The sequence below is a fragment of the Leucopleurus acutus genome (genome assembly GCF_964270905.1).
Source record: "Leucopleurus acutus genome assembly, chromosome: 1".
NCBI lineage: Eukaryota > Metazoa > Chordata > Mammalia > Artiodactyla > Delphinidae > Leucopleurus > Leucopleurus acutus.
In genome coordinates, this window is record NC_139142.1 from 33,761,975 (window position 1) to 33,781,886 (window position 19,912).

The 19,912-nt window shown below is 45.9% G+C and overlaps 1 protein-coding gene across 3 annotated transcripts in view; it reads left to right on the plus strand.

The window, feature by feature from the left end:
* Positions 1-19,912, plus strand: part of ZFYVE26 (zinc finger FYVE-type containing 26) — a 60,917-nt gene that overhangs the window by 20,875 nt on the left and 20,130 nt on the right. For all 3 annotated transcript variants that reach the window (XM_082849316.1, XM_082849318.1, XM_082849317.1), the window contains 15 exons: positions 539-740; positions 1,679-1,942; positions 3,779-3,898; positions 3,993-4,157; positions 4,714-4,932; positions 5,547-5,649; positions 6,446-7,191; positions 8,075-8,271; positions 10,437-10,541; positions 12,075-12,197; positions 12,590-12,766; positions 14,073-14,319; positions 15,386-15,484; positions 17,556-17,719; positions 18,777-18,913. In XM_082849316.1, the coding sequence (XP_082705442.1) occupies positions 539-740; positions 1,679-1,942; positions 3,779-3,898; positions 3,993-4,157; positions 4,714-4,932; positions 5,547-5,649; positions 6,446-7,191; positions 8,075-8,271; positions 10,437-10,541; positions 12,075-12,197; positions 12,590-12,766; positions 14,073-14,319; positions 15,386-15,484; positions 17,556-17,719; positions 18,777-18,913 (3,068 nt within the window). The remainder of the gene's footprint in view (positions 1-538; positions 741-1,678; positions 1,943-3,778; positions 3,899-3,992; positions 4,158-4,713; positions 4,933-5,546; positions 5,650-6,445; positions 7,192-8,074; positions 8,272-10,436; positions 10,542-12,074; positions 12,198-12,589; positions 12,767-14,072; positions 14,320-15,385; positions 15,485-17,555; positions 17,720-18,776; positions 18,914-19,912) is intronic.

The following is a 19,912-nucleotide window of genomic DNA, read 5'->3' on the forward strand; positions in this document are numbered from 1 at the left end:
AATAGTTGTAGTGAATAGTGTCAAGATTATCACCTTTATACATTGACTTTTGAATTATTTCCTTAAGAAAGTTTTTCATAAAAACGACTGAGTCAAAGAATATAAACATTTTTAAAGCTCTGTAGACTGCCAAATTGCTTTTCAAAAAGGTTGTGACAGTTCATTCCGCCACCACCCCCTGAGGGTTTATTTTTACACTTTGTCATTATGGTAGATGCAAGGTAGTATTAATGTTAAATTCCCTGAATTACTGGGAAGGGAAAACATTTTTTACCTGTGTATTAGTTCTGTGTATTTTCTCTTTGAAATTGTCCACATCTTTTGCCTATTTTCCGCTGGGGCTTTAGTGGCCCCTCTTGCTGACTTTTACGAGTTATTTCTACATTTGACCTACTCTTTGAGTGTCCAGTGTTCTTCCAGCCCCACAAAGCAGATGTCTTAGGGCCAGAGTCTGATGACTAGCAAGATCTCAGATCTGTAGACACTCTCCACCTCAGTGGGCCTGCCGCAAGCCACACTCCTTCCTCTCCTGTGGCAGGTGGTGTTCACATTCAACCTGAAGTCCTCGCCCAGCTCCGGGGAGCTGCTGTTCATGGAGCGCTACCAGGAGGTCATCCAGGAGCTGGCCCGAGTAGAGCACAAGATCGAAAACCAGAACTCGGACGGGGGTAGTGGCACCATCCGAAGAACAGGCAGCGGCCGCTCAACTCTGCAGGCCATTGGCAGCGCTGCAGCCGCAGGTCTGGCTTCCCTGTTGCCAGGTGGTGAGGGAGCTGTGGGAGGAGGGTGTGGGGAAAAACCACCCAAATCAGAGGCTCATCATGAAGGTGAGCAGAAACCTAGAGAAGGACGGTTGCCTTGAAGAACAGCAGTCCTGACACCTCCAGAGTCATTTTCTAGCTGTGCCTAACCTCGCTGACCACGGTGGTCACTTACCTGCCCCACGAGCTCCTCCATTAAGCTTGTCCCACGTGACTTACACTGAAGAGTGTGAATGCAGTTTCCACCATGTGTTTTGATGGCCGTTAATCTTGGGATTTGGGGAATTGCTTATTTTCTTCCCATGTAATCATTCAGGGATAAAGCATATTATTCTACTTTTCTAGCAAGTGAAGAAGTTGCATCTAACACCTGTGGCCTGGGATTCACAGATGTCAATTCCCACCCTTGGCTGCACTGCAGAAAGGGCTCATCGTTTCATTATTTCTTGAAAGTGGAATCTTGTCCCATATTTTTACATCTCTTGCTGGTCTAGGCTCTATATATCAAGTTACCATCACTTGTTGCTCCTTCTATAAGCTCCCAGAGATTTTCTTTACATCCTTTTTGTTTTTAATATAAATGAGCTCTTCCAACAAGTACTATTTTCTACCTTGCTTTTTTAGTGATGTATCTTAGAGATCTTTTCTGATGAGCACACACAGATCTACCTCATTTCATCCTACTTTTAGATCCCATTTGGATCTAAACTCCAACTTTTTGAGTTTCTCTTGGTCCTTCTTTCCATGCCATTGTTTTGATGCCGTAAGAGTGGGCTGTAATGGTGGTCTTGATATGCATAGATGGTATACTGTGCAGAAGGACCTCAGACATTTTTTAAATAACTACTTTTCAAAATAAAAGTGCTAGTGAGCGTCATTTTAACCTCTCGCCTTGTATCCCACTGCTGGGTGTCCAGGAATGGTATTTTACTCCATCTCTGATGTGACCGACAAGCTGCTCAGCACCTCGGGAGACCCCATCCCCACACTCCAGGAGGACTTCTGGATAAGCAGTAGCCCAGTGGAGCCCACTGCCCCCCTGAGAGAGGTTCTGGAAGACCTCAGCCCCCCCGCCATGGCTGCATTTGACCTGGCTTGCTCTCAGTGCCAGCTCTGGAAAACCGGCAAGCAGCTCTTGGAAACTGCTGAACGGCGCCTGAACAGCAGCCTTGAGAGTCGGGGTGAGTGTGCTGCTTTTGCTTGATCCCTTCATTCTCAAATGAGGAGATGGGGTTCTGAGATGCTTAATAATCGTGCAAGAAGAAAGTTATCGGGGAAGGAGGGACGGGGAGAAAGGATTATTAGTTCATTTCCTCATGTCCGGTCTGGCAACTTAAATATAGTTTACTGAGAGTCTCGCCTTCTTAACAGATATAACAAATTCCAGTCATTTGGGGAAATTCTCTTCTGGTTTATAGATAAATTCAAGGAAGAAATATACATTCAAAAATGGTACCAATGGAATTTGTGCCCTTAAACTGCATACCTCCAACAGAGTGAATCCCACTTAACCTAAAACCTGAGTCTCAAGCTTGTAAACCAGGTATAAGGGAAATTTTAGTGGATCACAGTTGGAGGGAGGATAGTACCTTGAGGTTAATAATATCCCAGGATGTGTACATGGAATTCTTGGAGGAATGAAGGTAGAGGAATGTGAAGAAAGAATTAGGCAAAGTTCCACTCCCCACCCATCCTTGATACACACACCCAGCATTGGAAGGACTGACCAGGGAGAGAGAAAGAAACATGTTCTCTCTGAGTAATATGGAGGGAGGAATGGTGAATAGATATGATATGAATAGCCTCCCTTAGGTTCAGTGATTCGATGGGTGAACTCACAGAACTCAGCATATAGTCATACTCATGGCTACGAATTATTTCATCAAAAGGACACAAAGCAAAATTAGCAAAGGGGAAAGGTTCATGGGGTAAAGTCTGGAGGAAATCAGACACAAGCTTCCAAGAGTCCTCTCCCACTGGAGTCACACGGGATGTGCTTAACTCCTCCAGCAATGAGTTGTGACAACAAACAAGTGTGAAGTGTTGTCTGCTGGAAGCTCATTAGTGAGCCAGTGCCCAAGGTTTTTATTGGGAGCTGGTGACAGAGGGACCCTCTGCCCAGCATGTACCAAAATTCCAGGCTCTCAGGAGAAAGGCAGGTGTTCAGCATAAACCACATTGTACAAACAGTTTAGGCACAATCAGTCGCTCTCATCATTTAGAGAAAGTTTTATATCAGTGTAGGAAACCGTTTACCAGTCAAGTTCACAGACACCAACCAGGGACCAACCTTGCAAGCAGCCCTTTCTAAGGACAGCAGTCTCAGGCCTGCTGTGATAACTCTATTCTGCACACCCTTCCAAATCACTTCTGAGCTGTTGATTTAAAAGTCCTTTAACATTGACATAGTCCTTCTAGGAAAGTATGCCGTGGCATACACAATGCTGTTTTTATCGAACAATTTCCCTCTCCCTCATCTAGTACTTATATTCTAAAATGAATGTAAATATTATCCAAGCTATTAATAATATTCAAGCTGACTGGTTTCATGCCAATCAATCAGGAATTAACTTAGTACCTACTGCATTTCCAGATTATCCCAAGTATACGGGAGTACAGGAGAGGTATGAGGAATAATCTCTGTCCACAAAGTTATTTATAGTCTAGTCAGGGTGTCAAGATACAGATAAGATCCCAGCTCAAGTTCTCAGCTGAAGGAAGTACCAAGGCACATGCACAGGAAGTGCCTGATCGGCTTGGGACAGCGATTCCCTAGGAATGCCAGAGCTTCTGGGTCTGCTGCTGTGGACAGCTGAGGCATCTTGCCAGAGGTAGCCCTGGAACAGTGAGCATGGAATAAGCCCAGTATGCTGGTTGCCATGAAAAATGGTACAGCGTATGTTTCCTCCTCAATATTGGAGAAGATAAAACTTCACAAGTAAATACAGGACTGAGTGTCAGTCTCTGAAAGTACCTTATTTTTTTCTGCATTCCTTCTCGATTCATCCTGTTTCCAGGTCGCCGGCTAGACCACGTATTCCTCAGTGCTGATGGCATTCGAGGTTTTCCAAGCGTTCTTCAGCAGATCAGTAAGATTCTCAATTACCCACTTCTGTCAGCCGGACAAATCAAACCAGGTGAGCTGCTTTACTACCCCTTTTTAACCTCCCAGCCTTGGAACATGAGGTCAGCATCAGACCTCACTTTTTCATTCTCATTTGCTCTCCGTAGAGAGTGTAGAGGAAAAGGGGGGAGGTCCCCCACGGTGCAGCATTGCTGAGCTGCTTCAGATGTGTTGGCCCAGCCTCACCGAGGACTGTGTCGCTAGCCACGCTACCCTCTCCCAGCAGCTGGAGCAGATCCTTCAGTCACTGAGAGAAGCACTACAGCTGCCAGGTACAGGCCCGACTGCATGGGAGCAGATGAGGTTGAAATGGGGAGAGGACACAGTGGAACGGGAAAGAGTACTTTGGAGCAGAGGCTGAGGACTCAGAAGTGGGCCCTACCAGCCCTCTAGTTAACCAGGGCCTGTCTCGTAACTAATTCCACCTGTTTCCCCACCTCCTAAGTGAAGGGCTGCTTAGCACTTCATTAGCTGGAACATTTTTCTCATTCCTTATGACAGATATACCCAGAAGGGACTCCGTAAACATTGATTAACCCTTCCGCAAAAGAGTGCTGTGAGCTTCACAGAGCTGTTCCACCCGAGACATAGGTGAAAATGGAACTCTCCACCCTGATTTCTCCAGACTCAAAGCTCTTCCTGGCTGAGAATCACTTGTATAAGCAACCAACTTAGGATTTTATAACTGCCTTGTCAGCGTAGCAGCCAGGCTATAGGATGTCCCATGCAGTGTACAGAGGCCCAGTTCCCATATTGTTTGGAAACTGACCCAAAGGCAGATGCACAGACTCAACACTACATGCTTTCTCCTTTCATAACTCCTCCCAGAGCCCAGGAGTACTCCACTCACCTCCCTGGTGGAGCAGGTGGCCGAGAAAGCTCTGGAGGCAGAGGCCCACCCTGTGTATATCCAGACTCAGCTCCTCCAGAAGAACCTGGGCAAACAGATGCCGGCAGGCGGCAGGCAGACCGACTACATGGGCACCTTCTTCAGGTACTGCAGCACCCTGGCTGCTGTTCTCCTGCGGAGTTTGAGCTCCGAGCCTGGTAAGTAGCAAGAAAGAAAATAGAGTCAGGACTGACCCACAAGTGTTTAGGGGCAAGGAAGAGGAAGGCGCACACTGAAGAGGTTCTGGGTACAGCGGTAGCCGAGGACACTACGTATGAGGTCCTCTGTTATTCACCTCTGTGTTTTATTCACCTTTGTCTCCTTGATGCCTCGTACAATGGTACAGCACATGAGAGTATTCAGTACATTTTGATGGCATTAATGACTCAAAAATACCTCTCCCAGATCTTCGATCTATTGTGGATATGAGGACCCACCAGGGGAATTAAGTCTCTGAGTCGAGTGCCAGATTCTTACTCAAGTCCACAGAGCGAGTATTACCTACACTTCAGTCATATCGAAGGGAGCAGTCTGGGCTGTCTGTGGCTAGGCCTGCTCACTGAAGTCCGTCTGTAGTTGGAAGTCTTTAGAACAGTGGTAAGGCGTAGATAAACCTGTGGTCAGCATCATGTCAGGAATACCTTTTACCTAGAAAAATATCAACAGAAGGGCTTTCCATGTAGTTTTGACACTACTTTTTTATTGATTCTGGAAAACAGTGCTCTGAATGTTGCAATCAGTGGTGCAAAGATCACTTTCTTTACTTTTGCAGATCACGTGGAAGTCAAGGTGGGAAACCCCTTTGTTCTCCTGCAACAGAGCTCTTCCCAACTGGTGTCACACCTCCTGCTTGAGCGACAAGTTCCCCCAGAGAGGTAGGAGCCAGGCCTGGGCCTTCCTAATTGTTCATCAAGGAAACCAAGGGCTCAGTGGGGCTGTGTTTGAGTTCAATACAGGAAGTTGAGATTTCTTCCAGACTTTTCCCTTAATTTGCATTTACTCTTATACAAGCTACATTAAAATTCAGTGTACCTCGTTTCTTTCTCTCTCTCCACCTCTAATGTTTATATTGCAAGTATAAAATTAAGGGGACTCTTCACTTATGAGTAGGCAAAAATCCAAAACTTTGATAACACATTAGTTGGCAAGGCTGTAGGAAAACAAGCGTTCTCACAGATTGCCAGCAGGATAGAAATTAGTACAGCCCCTGTGGGAAGGCAGTTTGTCCATATCCACTAAAATGACAAACCACATTTTTGACCTAACAGTCCACCTTGGGGAATTTATCCTTTGTTATAAGTATGAAAAATGCTGTATGTACCAAGGCATTTTATTATAGCTTTGTATGGCATAGCCACTGTCCGCTAATAGGAGGCTAGTTAAATTCAGTTTCTTCCACATAATGGAATGCTATGTAGCTGTAAAAAAAGAATGAGGGGCCTCTCTGTAGAGGGCTATGGACAGATCTCCCAGATTTGTTATTAAGTAAAAAAGCAAGGGGCAGAGAATTGGGTCCAACAGGCTGCCTTTTGATTTAAAAAGAGAGGGGGTGGGGGAACGATTAGAGAGTCTACATTTACATTTGCTTGTTTACACATAAAGAAATTCTGAGATTGAGTGATGGTGCCCAGGCACTGAGGCCTTACATGCCCTCTGCTTCTCTCCCTCCAGGCTGGCAGCCCTTCTGGCCCGAGAGGGTCTCAGCCTGAGTGTGCCACAGGTCATTGTCAACTGCTGCTGTGAGCCCCTTGCCCTTTGCTCTTCCCGTCAGAGCCAGCAGACATCATCCCTTCTGACCCAGCTGGGCATTCTGACCCAGCTGCATACCTCTCACTGCCTGGAGGACCTCCCACTTTCTACACTGAGCTCCTCAAAGCCAACTGAGAATCCCACGCTGGAGAAAAAGCCCCCCTCCTCCCCGAGGGATTCATCAGGCCCAGCCCTCACCTCCTCTGCCTTGGCCTTCCTTAAGTCCCGCTCAAAGCTGCTGGCTACCGTGGCCTGTCTGGGGGCTTCCCAGGGGTCAAAGATCACCAAGCCCGGCTTGTCTTGGAAGGAGCTTCGTGGCCACAGGGAGGTGCCTCTGACTGCAGAGCAGGTAGCCCAGGAGTGTGAGCGCCTCCTGGAACAGTTCCCTATGCTTGAGGCCTCCCTCCTAGCTGCCTGGGAGCCCCTACGAGGGTCCTCCAAGCAGGGGCAGAGTCTGGCAGCAGGTCTCTGCGGCCGGGCCAGTCTCTCTACCGTCCTCCTGGGCCTGCATTCTCCCATAGCCCTGGATGTGCTCACCAAGGCCTTCGAGGAAGCCCTGGTGGCCAGAGATTGGCACTGGGCCCTTCAGCTCACTGAAGTGTACGGGCGAGATGTGGACGACTTGAGCAGCATACAGGATGCGGTCCTGAGCTGTGCTGCGGCAGGTGGTGAGCAGAAAGCCGTGCCTCCCTCCTTCACCAGTGGTAATAGTATTGGGCATTCACTGAGTAGATCACCGCATCTGATGCTCACAGTAACTCTAGAGAAAGGTGCCACCATAATCTCACGATACTGAGAGGCGAACGAGGCTCAGAGGGTAGGAAACTGCCCAGGATAGTCAGTGGTAGAGCAGAGCTTAGAACCCAACTCCATCGAACTTTAGGACAGGCACTCATAACCAATATTCTCAACCCTGCATGGCAGAATCATTGTGAAATTCTATAAACTACAAATATCAGAGCCCCGTTTACAGAAGCCCACGATAGGGTTCAGGCAAGTGTTTGCTTTAAAGTAGGGGTCAAGCAAGTTTTTCTGTAAAGGGCTTTGTAGGCTGTACAGGCTCGGTTGCAACTACTTGGCTCTGCCATCATAGCATGAAAACAGCCATAGACAATCCATAAACGAGTGAGCGTGGCTGTATTCTAATAAAACTTTATTTATAAAAACAGGGTCTGGGCCTGTTTGACAGCTCCCCAGGAGACTTTGATGTGTACCCAGAGTTGAGAGCAATGACCTACAGCTGTCCACTAGGGGGAGCAAGAGCTGGGCGGGCTGTGGGGAGTGGAGAAAATCTTTCCTTTTTCCTCTCCTTTCGCCTTTTCTCCCTCTCTTCAGAAAGTCCCGTGACTATGATTACATTTGCATAAAGAGAAACAGGGTATCGTATTTCTCCTATAGTGTTCCAAGTGTAAAAACTAATTCAGGTCAGAAGGATCTTCAGGATCCTCCAAGCTTCTGTTTTGTGAAACTGAACAAAGCCCTTCTCTTAAGAAGTAACCTGGACTCTTGAGCTCCGGCGCCAGCCTTGCTGAGCATCTTTTTGTCTTGTAGTCAAAGAAGGTTGGCAGTACCTGTTTGCTGTGAAGGATGCATCTCTGAGAAGTCGGCTAACACTGCAGTTTGTGGACCGGTGGCCCCTGGAGTCATGCCTGGAGATCCTGGCCTACTGCATTTCAGACACAGATCTCCAAGATGGGCTGGAGTGTGAGCTACAGAGAAAGCTAGCAGAGCTGCTGGTGTATCAGAAGGTATAGGATTCGGCATCAAGAGAAAGGAAATAGCCTTCTTACCTTATTACCAACTCCAGCCTATTCTCATGTGATGGTGGATTTTTTTTTTTTTTTTTTTTTTTGCGTTACACGGGCCTCTCACTGTTGTGGCCTCTCCCGTTGCGGAGCACAGGCTCCGGACGCACAGGCTTAGCAGCCATGGCTCACGGGCCCAGCCACTCCGCGGCATGTGGGATCTTCCCGGACCGGGAGCCCGTGTCCCCTGCATCGGCAGGTGGACTCTCAATCACTGCGCCACCAGGGAAGCCCGATGGTGGATTTTAAGAAACAGAAAATCTGGGGCTGGCTTTTGCTCTGTATCTTGCTTCTGCTCTGTATCTGGCTTCCGTTCTTAGGTGAAGAGCGAGGGAGCCTCTATCTGTTTCCTATTTTATTTACTCCTATAATTTTAAATATGTACCTGTCAGACAAGGATTAAAAATTAATAATAAAATTAACACTAGAATGGTGCTTTACAGTCCACAGTGCCTTTTTCATATGTACAGGCACACCTTTTTTTTTTTTACTGCATTTTGCTTTATTGCACTTTGCAGATACTATGTTTTTTACAAATTGAAGGTTTGTGGCAACGCTGCATTAAGTAAGTCTCTTGACACCATTTTTCCAACAGCACTTAACTCACTTCATGTCTACGTGTCACATTTTGATAATTCTCACAGTATTTCAAACTTTTTCATTATTATTATATTTGTTATGGTGATGTGTGATCAGTGAACTCTTTTTAAAGATTTAGTTATTATTTATTTATTTTTGGCTGCGTTAGGTCTTAGTTGCGGCACGCGGGATCTTTCGTTGCAGCGTGCAGGCTCTTCATTGTGGTGCAGGGGCTTCTCTCTAGTGGTGGCGTGCAGGTTTTTTTCTTCTCTAGTTGTGGCACGCGGGCTCCAGAGGGCGTGGGTTCTGTAGTTTGCGGCTCGTGCGCTCTAGTTGAGGCGCACGAGCTGAGTAGTTGTGGCATGCAGGCTTAGTTGCCCCGCAGCACATGGGATCTTAGTTCCCTGACCAGGGATCAAACCCACGTCCCCTGCATTGGAAGGCGGATTCTTTACCACTGGACCACCAGGGAAGTCCCTGTGATCAGTGAACTCTGATGTTGCTATTGCAAAAACATTATAACTAGATGAATGCTCAAATTAATTGCTAAAACTAATTTTTTAGCAATAAAATATTTAATTAAGGCATGTACATTTTTTGTAGGCAATGCTATTGCACAATTTATAGACTACAGTATAATGTAAACATAACTTTATTTGCACTGGGAAACAAAAAAATTCGTGTGACTCACTTTATTATAATATTCACTTTATTGTGGTGGTCTGGAACTGAACCCACAGTATCCCCAAGGTATCCTTGTATATGTGAGCTCGCTGTATGTTTTATGTATATTGTGTCTTGTTGTTCAAGAGTTTTTATAGAATTTAATCTCCTATGTCTTTTTTAAAGATTGTTTTAAACTTCAGCTAAATTTTAAGAGCCATTTTGAAAGGGATTCATGAGAGTGACAGTTTCACAGTGAAAAATTTTTGGATATATGTGTCATATTCAAGATCAAGAGGCTCAGGAAGACAGATTTCGATGGTACAGCTACATAACAAGTATACATATATGCTAATTTTTCCATGTGTGCTTGGAACTGAACAGAGCCCAGAGCCCAACCAGGGAAAGTGAAAGTGGCAGGTGAAAAAGATTTTCTTTCCACTCTTCCATAGCACTTTTCATGCAGAGCTAAATGCTGCATGAAAGGTGATGCCACAGAGCATTCAGGACAGAAGAATAACCTCTCTAGAGTTTTGAGCTGGCGGGGCAGGGGACAAGTGACTCCAGAAGACTGAACAAGCTGCAAAGCACAGAAGCCTCTGAGGATTGTCCTCCAAGTGAAAGGCCCCAATCCTGGCCCCCCCACTCAGCCTTTGCTCCCTGATTATACTTGCTGGATAGGTTCTCTCACCTCTCCAAACACTCTTTGTCCCATTCGTTCTAATCCCTCCTCTGTCCTGGCAAGTTCTGACAGCCTGACTTTGGGACAGAGACCTGGGGATGGCCCATCCCTGGAAACTCCAGTGACTTATTCCTGAGCAGAGTAATTGCAGTGTGGTTTGATAGCTTTTTCTGTCTTTCCTTAGATTCTAGGTTTGCAGGCTACCCCCGTGTGGTGTGACTGGCAGACCCTGAGGAACTGTTGTGTCGAGGACCCATCAACTGTCATGAATGTGATTCTAGAAGCCAAGGTACCATTTTCCTGGGTACTGTTCCCCTTCCTCCTCTTTCCAGAGTTGCTGTTCCTTAGCTGGTTATGTAGACCTCTTTCCACGTATCAAGGTTCACATTTTTTTCTATAACTACACCACACTTTTATTTTTCTCTTTTGTGTGTGTGAAATGTACCAACATACCTAGAAGAATAGAGGATAATACAGTTGACACTTTTGTACTATCACCCTTGTTTTCATTCACAAGATTTCCTACACTGTTTACAGTAGGTACAGAATGTATACCTAGCACTGGAATTGCTGGATCACGAGGCATGAGCATCCTCACCTTTTCTAAGATGTTACAACATTGCTCTTCAGATCCGTCGTCCTGTCCCTGTTACTCTCCCACTCACAGTTCCTGTTGTTCCGTCTTCTTAGCAACTTTGGCATTGTCCAGCTTTTCACTTTTTTGCCAATAAGATGGTATGTCATTATGGTGTTAATTTACATTTCCATGATTACTAATGACCTTGATTATCTTTTCATGTGTGTATTGGATATTTGAGTGCCAAGGAGATTTTTTTTTACCCTTTAGGGAGCTGATATACCATAGTTCAAAATGAGGTGTATTTATTCAGATGTTCATTCATCCGGGAAACCTTTACTGTCTGTTATTTACCACTGCGCTAGATGGTGTTGAAACAAAGATAATTAAGCTTAGTCCTTGCCCTTGTGCAGCTCACATTTTGGGAAACGAGGGAGCAGGGCGGGGCGATGCGAGACACATCCCTGGGTGATGGCGATATACCAAGTGACCGAAGTAAGCCCAGACTAAGGTGGGGCACAGCCAGGTGCCTAAGACAGCCCAAGAAACAAGGAAGCATCCTGAAGAAGGTGGCCCCAGGCAGAGTTGTGGGGAGGGCCTTCCAGATGCCATCATATTAGAACACATGGACAAAGCTCTGGGAAGCTTTAATCCAGAGTTCACAAATTTGGTGTTGGAAGGGGGAGTAACAAGGGGTGATATCAATGGAATCCAACCCCAACATGTTTGTTTGCCCCATGTAGTATTGCTCTGCAGAATTTTTAGTTTTCGTATTGATTTCGTTGCCAACATTGTAAAATAGGGAATTTTTTTAATTAAAGTTTTTTTGGCATTTTTAAAAGTCTGGCACCACTGGGCCTGCACATTCATATGGCAACAGTCAGAGCTGAGCAGGCACTGTCTCCTTTGGACAGTCTTTTCGGTCTTCCCCACTTCCTTAGTATCTTCCCAGGGCTGACACCGAGTGTCAGTAGCTGTATGTCATCTGTTTCTTTATTACAGTAGAGCTAAAAGAAAAAGGACATCCTGAACAGTCAGCCTACTTGGATCATTTTCATAACTTACCTTGCCACTCTAGTCCTTTGTGATCCCACTTTAGTCCCACAGTGAAGTTCCCATCAGCGCTTCCCAGACTTTCCTGGGGCTTTAGCAGACTCAAGACTCCTGAGAAAAATCAGGCAAGAGCTGGATGAGTGACAAGGCCAGGAATTTAAAGGGATTGAAGGCATTTGTGTTTCCTTCCAGGAGTATGAGCTGTGTGAGGAGTGGGGCTGCCTATACCCCATTCCAAGAGAACATTTAATCAACCTACATCAAAAGCATCTTCTCCACCTTCTAGAAAGAGGCGATCATGAAAAGGCTCTGCAGGTGAGCCTCCAACTCTTCCCAGTTTTCTTTTGGTAGGGGATGAGAAGGTTAGTCAAATCAGTGGCTCTGTTCCTGCTGGATCCCATGCAAAGCATTCGCAGTCTCAGATCTGCCCCTCCGTGTCCTTCAGGAGCTGGTTATAGTCACCTTCCCTAGAGGTGCCTAGCCCTGCATTAGGTGCCAGATGGGCAGCTGGGTCCAAGACTCTGCTGATCTCTGGTCCTGTCAAAGCCATCATTTGTGAAGCTTTGGGGGTGGTGAAAAAATGAGTGCAGAGAAGGGGTTAATCCACAGTGACTAAACCTGAAGGTTCTGTTCTCAAACAAAACAAGGCTGTTCTAAGAGTTCTTCTACAGGTCTCACCTTTCTCCTCTACCTTCCTCCTGCAACAGCTCCTGCGAAGAATTCCTGACCTCACCATGTGCCTTGAGGTCACAGAGCAGTCCCTCGACCAGCACTGTAGCTTGGCCACTTCTCACTTCTTGGCCAACTACCTCACCACCCACTTCTATGGAGAACTGACCGCTGACCGACACCGTGAAATCCAAGCACTGTACATGGGATCCAAGGTCAGGAGGAGAAGGGGGTGTTGGGAAAGCATGCCTGAGGGAGGGACTGCTGGCCCATCTCCCACTTCAGAACTTGCCCTTCCAGGCACCTGCCATCCTTGACCTGTGGTATATAAAATCTTGACCCTAACAGCCCACCACATCCCTTAGGACTTACCGTTCTCTTACTGCTCTGCCTCCAAAGTGAATTTTACTGTCCTCTTAAATTCTCTTTATGCTTTCCTTGGCATCTGCTATACCAAGCCTTCTCAATTTGGACCATGAATTAGAATCACCTGGACTTTCTAAAAATAGCAGTAGTTAATCTCCACCCTAGAGTAATTAAAACCGAACCCCTTGGGACAGGGCCTGCCTATCTTCCAGAAGGATTCTGATGCGAGGATTTAAAACTACTGCTTTAAATCCTTAAAACTACTTTGTGCTAAAGGAAAAGGGTTAATTGTCTAGGCAATGAGATAAGTCTTTACCTTTGATGTGTAACCTTGGAGACACTAATAGAAGAAATTATAAGCTAGAAAAAGTAATCCAGTGAAGGAGAGTTTGGGGAGAGATAAGGCCTTCTAACTCTCTAATAATGATTCTGATTGGAAGTCATATATACTGGCCCCCTGAGTGTAGAACTTGCCCCATGAATAGAATGAGTGCTGGGAGAGCCATGAATATGACCACGAGCCTACTTGCTAAGAGTTCAACTATGTAAAATGATTCTAAAGAGGATACACCTTTTTTTTTTCTTTTTTTTTCTTTTTTTTGGATGTACTGTACCTAAATGGAATCTTTGAAAATTGGCAGTGAGAAGAGCCAGTGAATGTATTTCAAGCCCAGGAATAACAGCCTCTAGGAGGAATTTAGAGTCGTCATTCACCTGTAGAACACTGGCGGTGCCAGGTTTAGTCCACCTTATATTGCTTATTCTAGTAAAGCCTCAAATGGACAGAATGGTGGCTTTAAGGATCAGGCAGGGGTCAACCATGCCTGGTTGGTCTAGGCCAGGGGTCAGGAGACCACCACCTGTGGGCCAAATCCAGTCCTCTGCCTGCTTTTATAAATCAGGTTTTATCAGGTTTTATAAATCAGTAGTTGCCACAAAGACCTTATGGCCTATGGAGCCTAAAATATTTACTATCTAAACCTTTACAGGAAAAGTTTGCCAGCCTTGCTTCCTAAGAGACTCCTAGGCAGTTTCAGTAGCTGGCCAAGTGCCCTTTGGTCCCAGATACCCTTCCCCCTTCCCAGTAAGAATCTTGGCTTTCTTCTGAAATTCGTGTCCTGTGTTCTTCACTCTGTGGCTCTGCCCCACACCCAGGTCCTGCTAACCCTGCCCGAGCAGTACCGGGCCAGCTACTCCCACTTGTCCTCTAACCCCCTGCTCATGCTGGAGCAGCTGCTCATGAACATGAAAGTGGATTGGGCCACCATGGCTGTGCAGACTCTGCATCAGCTGCTGGCTGGCCAGGAGATTGGCTTCACCATGGACGAGGTGGACTCGCTGCTTTCCAGATACGCAGGAAAAGCCCTGGACTTTCTGTACCCTCTGCGGGAGAAACGCTCAGGTAACCGCCAGCATCCTCGATGGGGGCTCTACATGGAGAAGGAAATACCATGCTACATCCTTAGTTTCATTTTTCCTCTTTTATAATTTTGAGTTGATTGAGAGTGAAAGGATACACTTCAGGAGGGATAGCTCTTTTATATAGGAGAGATCTCAGTCTTGGAGGAAGTGGCAGGCTAACCAGAATGAAAGGATGGTAGATAACCACCACATGCATAATAATATAAAGCTTTGGGGGAAAAAAACATGCTGGGGGGTACTTCCCTGGTGACGCAGTGGTTAAGAATCCGCGTGCCAATGCAGGGGATACGGGTTTAATCCCTGGTCTGGGAAGATCCCACATGCCTCCGAGTATCTAAGCCGTGCGCCACAACTACTGAGCCTGCGTTCTAGAGCCCGCAAGCCACAACTACTGAAGCCCACATGCCTAGAGCCCGTGCTCCACAACAAGAGAAGCCACCGCAATGAGAAGCCTGCGCACTGCAAAGAAGAGTAGCCCCCACTCGCCGCAACTAGAGAAAGCCCGCATGCAGCAACAAAGACCCAAAGCAGCCAAAAATAAATAAAAACAAAAAAACATGCTGGGGGTGGTCTCTGTCCTGCCTTGGTGCACTAGGCTCTAAGTGCCATCGTTTTGTACTGAGGGTGTGCGCTATTCCCAGGATCACATCAGATGCCACTAGTGTGGGAACTGACTCAGCCTCTTCTAGAATGAAGAAAATGAAATAAATGGGGGCTGATGTTCCCAGCCAGCTTTTTTTTTTCTTACTCCCTACCCTCCAGGACCACCATTTAAATGTCTTCTACTTCCCCCTGGGCATCTTTAGATTTATTTTGTAAAATCCTAGTGTCTACTTCATTAATCTCACATGCCTAACACAGTTTGTTTGTTGAGGCATTTAAGAAGCATGCTTGCTGTCGTCTTAGAAGTACCTCTGCCATTCTTTGCATACCTAGTAGAGTCATGGGATGACAGCGAAACCAACAGGGCTTTGAACTAAAGGCCTAGCACAGCAAGTAAGGATGTTTATGATAGAACAATCTGTCAACATTTTCCCTCCCTACAGATCCTGTGATTTACCTCCAGGAAATTGTCAGTCCGGCTTCAGACCTCGAGACCTTGTCTAGGTCACCGTCAGCGGAGTTCTCTTCTGTTGCTGCTCCTGGTAAGGACGGGTTCTGAGAGTTACCCATTTTTCAGTTCAATCTTGCCTTACTCTGATTTTCTGATTCTTTTGCTTCTTTTTTCATTTCCAGTCACAACATTCTTATTAATTGTTTTTCTTGATTCTTTCCAGCTTTTTGTATCCCAGAAAATTCAACATACAATCGATTCTTATTATTTGCAGTGGTATATCTATGAAGGCTCCACAAACACTGAATTAGCAAATACTAAACCACTGCTCCTAGGGAAAATACGCCCACGCGTGTGTGTGATTACATGTGTGGACATGCGCACACACACACACACACACACACGCACACATTTCACATACATTATAATCTCAAATTGGAAACAATTCATCCCAGTAAATTCTATTTTCTTTATTTTACAAAAGAGAAAAAGCGGTTCAGAGTGTTAAAGTGACCTGCCTGAAGCCACCCCATTAATGAGTGCCTAATGAGCCTTTGGGATTCAGACCCTGTCCAACTGGCCCCAGAGTGGAGCTTCTTACACTACCCTGCTGCACTGTCCCCTACCATCTGCATCCTCTGGTCATCTCTGTATGAGAGCTGAGATAAGAAAGCAAAACATTACCTTGTTCAACCCCAGATGAGAAGCTGTATACCAGGCAACTCAAATTATTCACCACTCTGTGCATGTCTGCAAAAGCAATGCAAATATCGATTTTGAGGTTACAAACAAATTTTAGCGAGTAGGCAACTTCACAAATACGGAATCTACTAATAAGGAGAATCGACTTATTTAGTCCTTAGGTTCACTCTGACCCTGTCCTGCAGGTAGTTATTTATATCTGTCACCCACACAGGGTGCAAGGTCCTTGAAGGCCTCTGCCATGTCTTGGTCACCCCTTTTCACCACCCCTCTTCTCCCACAGTCTCCTGACTTGCCCAATGGCCTACACGCAGAAGCAGCTCAGCAAGTGTTTGTTTTGCCAACAGGAGAGCAGACTTCTGGGGAGAGGTCGACAGCCCGTCTTCTTCTGGGTGCTGCTAAGAGTCACTGTGTTTTCCAGTTCTCGTTTTCTGTGACCTGCCAACATCATTCTGCTAGTTGACAAGAAATCTCCTTAGATATCATAAAACAAAGACCGTGGCATTCGTGGCCATGCTTTGAGCATTAGCCATGCTTCACAGGAATCAGCAGACCTGACAGAAGGGCTCAGGCGTACAGGCATGTGAGCAGCTTCACAAATCTGCATAAGGCAGCCTGAGCAGCTTGGGTTTACTTAATTTTTTTAACTTTTTATTACAGAAAGTTTCCAGTACACGAAAGTAGAGAGACCAGTGTAATGAAGTGTCACATACCTATTACCCAGCTGCAATATTTATCATGTCAGTATGACCATTCTTGTTTCATCTTTACCCCTGTCCCTCTACTGGATTATTTTGAAACAAATCCTAGATATCATACCATTCTGTTTATAAATAAAACAGGGTATATCTCTAAAAGGTAAGGACATTTATAAAACAAAACCATAACATCATTCCCATACCTAAAACCAAATCAATGATTCCTTATTATTATCAACTGTCCAGTCACTCGTCAGATTTCCCCAGTTGTCTCATGAAGATTCTTTTTAGAATTGGTCTTTCTAGAATCAAGATGTAAATAATGTCCACACATGGCATTCAACTAAACTCTCTCTTAAATCTGTTTTAATCAGTAGGTCCCCCTACCTCTTTTTAGTTGTGGAGGAAACTAGGTCATTTGTCCTTTAGAGCTTCCCACACACTGCATTTTGCTGATTGTCACCCCGTGGCAATCTGGGTCTCCGTCCCCTGTGTTTTCCAGTAATTGGTAGATAGATCTAGAAGCTTGATTTGATTCAGGCTTAATGTTTTTTGGTTAGTATATTTGATAGGTGGCCGTGTGCCTTCCATCAGGAGACGCACAAGGCTCTTTCTGCAGTCAGCCATCGATGATCAATAACTGGATCTATGCTATCAGTAGGGGTTTGTAAACTGGTACAGTTCTGACTCTCTCATCCCTTCTTTGTTTATTAGCTGGACCACTGATCACCTTTTACTCTGACTTCTGGCTTTGACTCCCAGGTGTCTCCATTGTGCATTCCCCCAGTCCGAGGGAGAGGAGCTTCCCACAGAGTCAGCCGCCACTGGAGTTTGTGCCCCCAGCAACGCCCCCTGCCAGGCACCAGTGGGTACCGGATGAGAGTGAGAGCACCTGCATGGTCTGCTGCAGGGAGCGCTTCACCATGGTAAGCAGCGTCCATCTCCAGCTTTACCTGCAGGAGAAATTGAAGGAAAGCTCTACTTCCTGAGCTTGAGTTTATAGTCACCTCCTGTCCCCAAGAGGATATGGGTATGTTCAGAAGAACTGACTACCAGATCTACGGCTCTGGGTTTACCTTTGACCTGACCAGAATATATTTTCTGAATTTAGACAGATGGTAGACACCCTCAAGGAGCCTTAAATTCTAAAATCTCTGCCATTCTCCTGAAATAAATAAAAAGAGCCAGAGTGGTATTGCATGGGAGGAGTCACCAAATGTTGGGGCATCTCGTTTCTAGCTCCTGTGTCTTTCGCAAAAAGACGGGTGACCTGGTAATGGTTTTATGTGCTGGCACCAGATGACCTCAGTTCTAATCCCAGCACTGCCTCTTACTAGCAATGTGACTATTAACTTTCTCAGTCTCAGATGCTCACTTGTAAACTAGGGATGCTAGGTTATTTGGTTCATGGAGCTATAAACACTAACTACAGTAACAAATGTTACCACCCTGAACACAGTACCTGACTGGCACAGCAGCTCAGCTGATGAATAGGGTGACGATGCAATTTCTCTGTGTCTGTTTCCTCCTCGTGTATAAAAGCGGTGTAATATATCTGTCAACCTCTTATGAAATAAGGCAGTATTTGTAAAAGCATCTTGAAAAAAGAACACTGTTTCATCATCATCAATACCATGTAGACATGTGATCCTCATTGGCTGAGAAAGTCACTTCTTCCCCACTGCTTTTTGCGGTGTCTTCACATGTTTCCTCCACAGACAGATAACACTTGTCAGGAGCTATTGAAACACTGTCCATGACTTGGACATCTTTGCCCATCAGATGAGAGAGATCTTTAAATGTCAGCTTCTTGAAGGCAAGGACTAGTGTGTTCTTTTCTCAGTAGAGGCCCAAGCACATGGTATTCTTAGTAAGTCACAGGTGGCTAATTCCAAGGATAAATGGATTGACGGGTGCTCACAGGTCCTGCAATCTCACCTTCTCTTCCTCCCTCCTCCTTCTCTTCCTGATGACACTCCTCAGTTTAACAGGCGTCATCACTGTCGCCGCTGTGGTCGGCTAGTGTGCAGTTCCTGCTCCACTAAGAAAACGGTGGTGGAAGGCTGCAGAGAGAACCCTACTCGCGTGTGTGACCAGTGCTACAGTTACTTCAACAAAGAGTGAGTGTCCTGCAGCGGGGCTGCTGCTGCTATTGACCACTGCACCCTCCCCCGGGTCCCGACACTCCTAGGGGTCTCGTTATGGAAAGCGTCTCCAATCTGAGCAATTACAGAAAGTTTTCATTTCACATTCACACTGAAATGCCATTCACTCTACAGTGTAATGTTTGGCCCTGCTCAGAGAGACTTGTAAGAGCGGAAGTAGGGATGAGTAGAAGCAGAGATCAGAGCTCTTACATGATGTTCTCTCTGGGATCAGGACACTTAGTTCTTCGGCCTGTCCTCTAACTGAGGCGTGGATCTTAGTTTGCCAACAGCCTCACCTCTTTTCCAGCCACTCTCGCTTCGGTTGGTCTCAGCTGGACTCCAAAAGACACTGACTGTTGGGGCCTCACTTGCGTCAGCTCTCACTGAGCTCATCATTCTGGCTTGTTATCCGCAACTAGAAGAGCCCACACACTTTCCTGTGCACAGTTCAGCTGGGAACAAGCCTCAGAAACTGCTCATGCCTCTGGCAAGACAGGTCAAGACTGTGTTTGCCAGCCCAGTATCGCTCAATTTTTTCTACTTCTTCTAGCAGCAGAGGAGGGTGAAACTAAGACTGCTAGAGCATGTGGGAATAGGAGCCAAAGCAGCTCTCCAAGAGCAAAATCACTTTGAGTTCTTCATGTTTTACTAACAGACTTAAAGGGATTTTACATTCTGCCCAGTAGCTCAACAGCATTTTTGTGTTTCTTTTACTATGAACATTTTTTTTAACATTATTTACCATGGTGATTACTGACCTGATAGGAAGGAAGATGTGCCGTGTTCATACCACAGTTTCTGTGACCCTGGCATACCACTGCCTCCCTCTGGGTGGGGGACAGGGAAATTACCCATTTATCATACTGCTGAGATTTGAAATGAGCAGTTGGTATCAGTGAGGATTCTTTCATTCAGCAATCACTGAGCAATAATCACTTTGCCCTCGAGGAGCCCCGATTTTAGTGGGGAGAC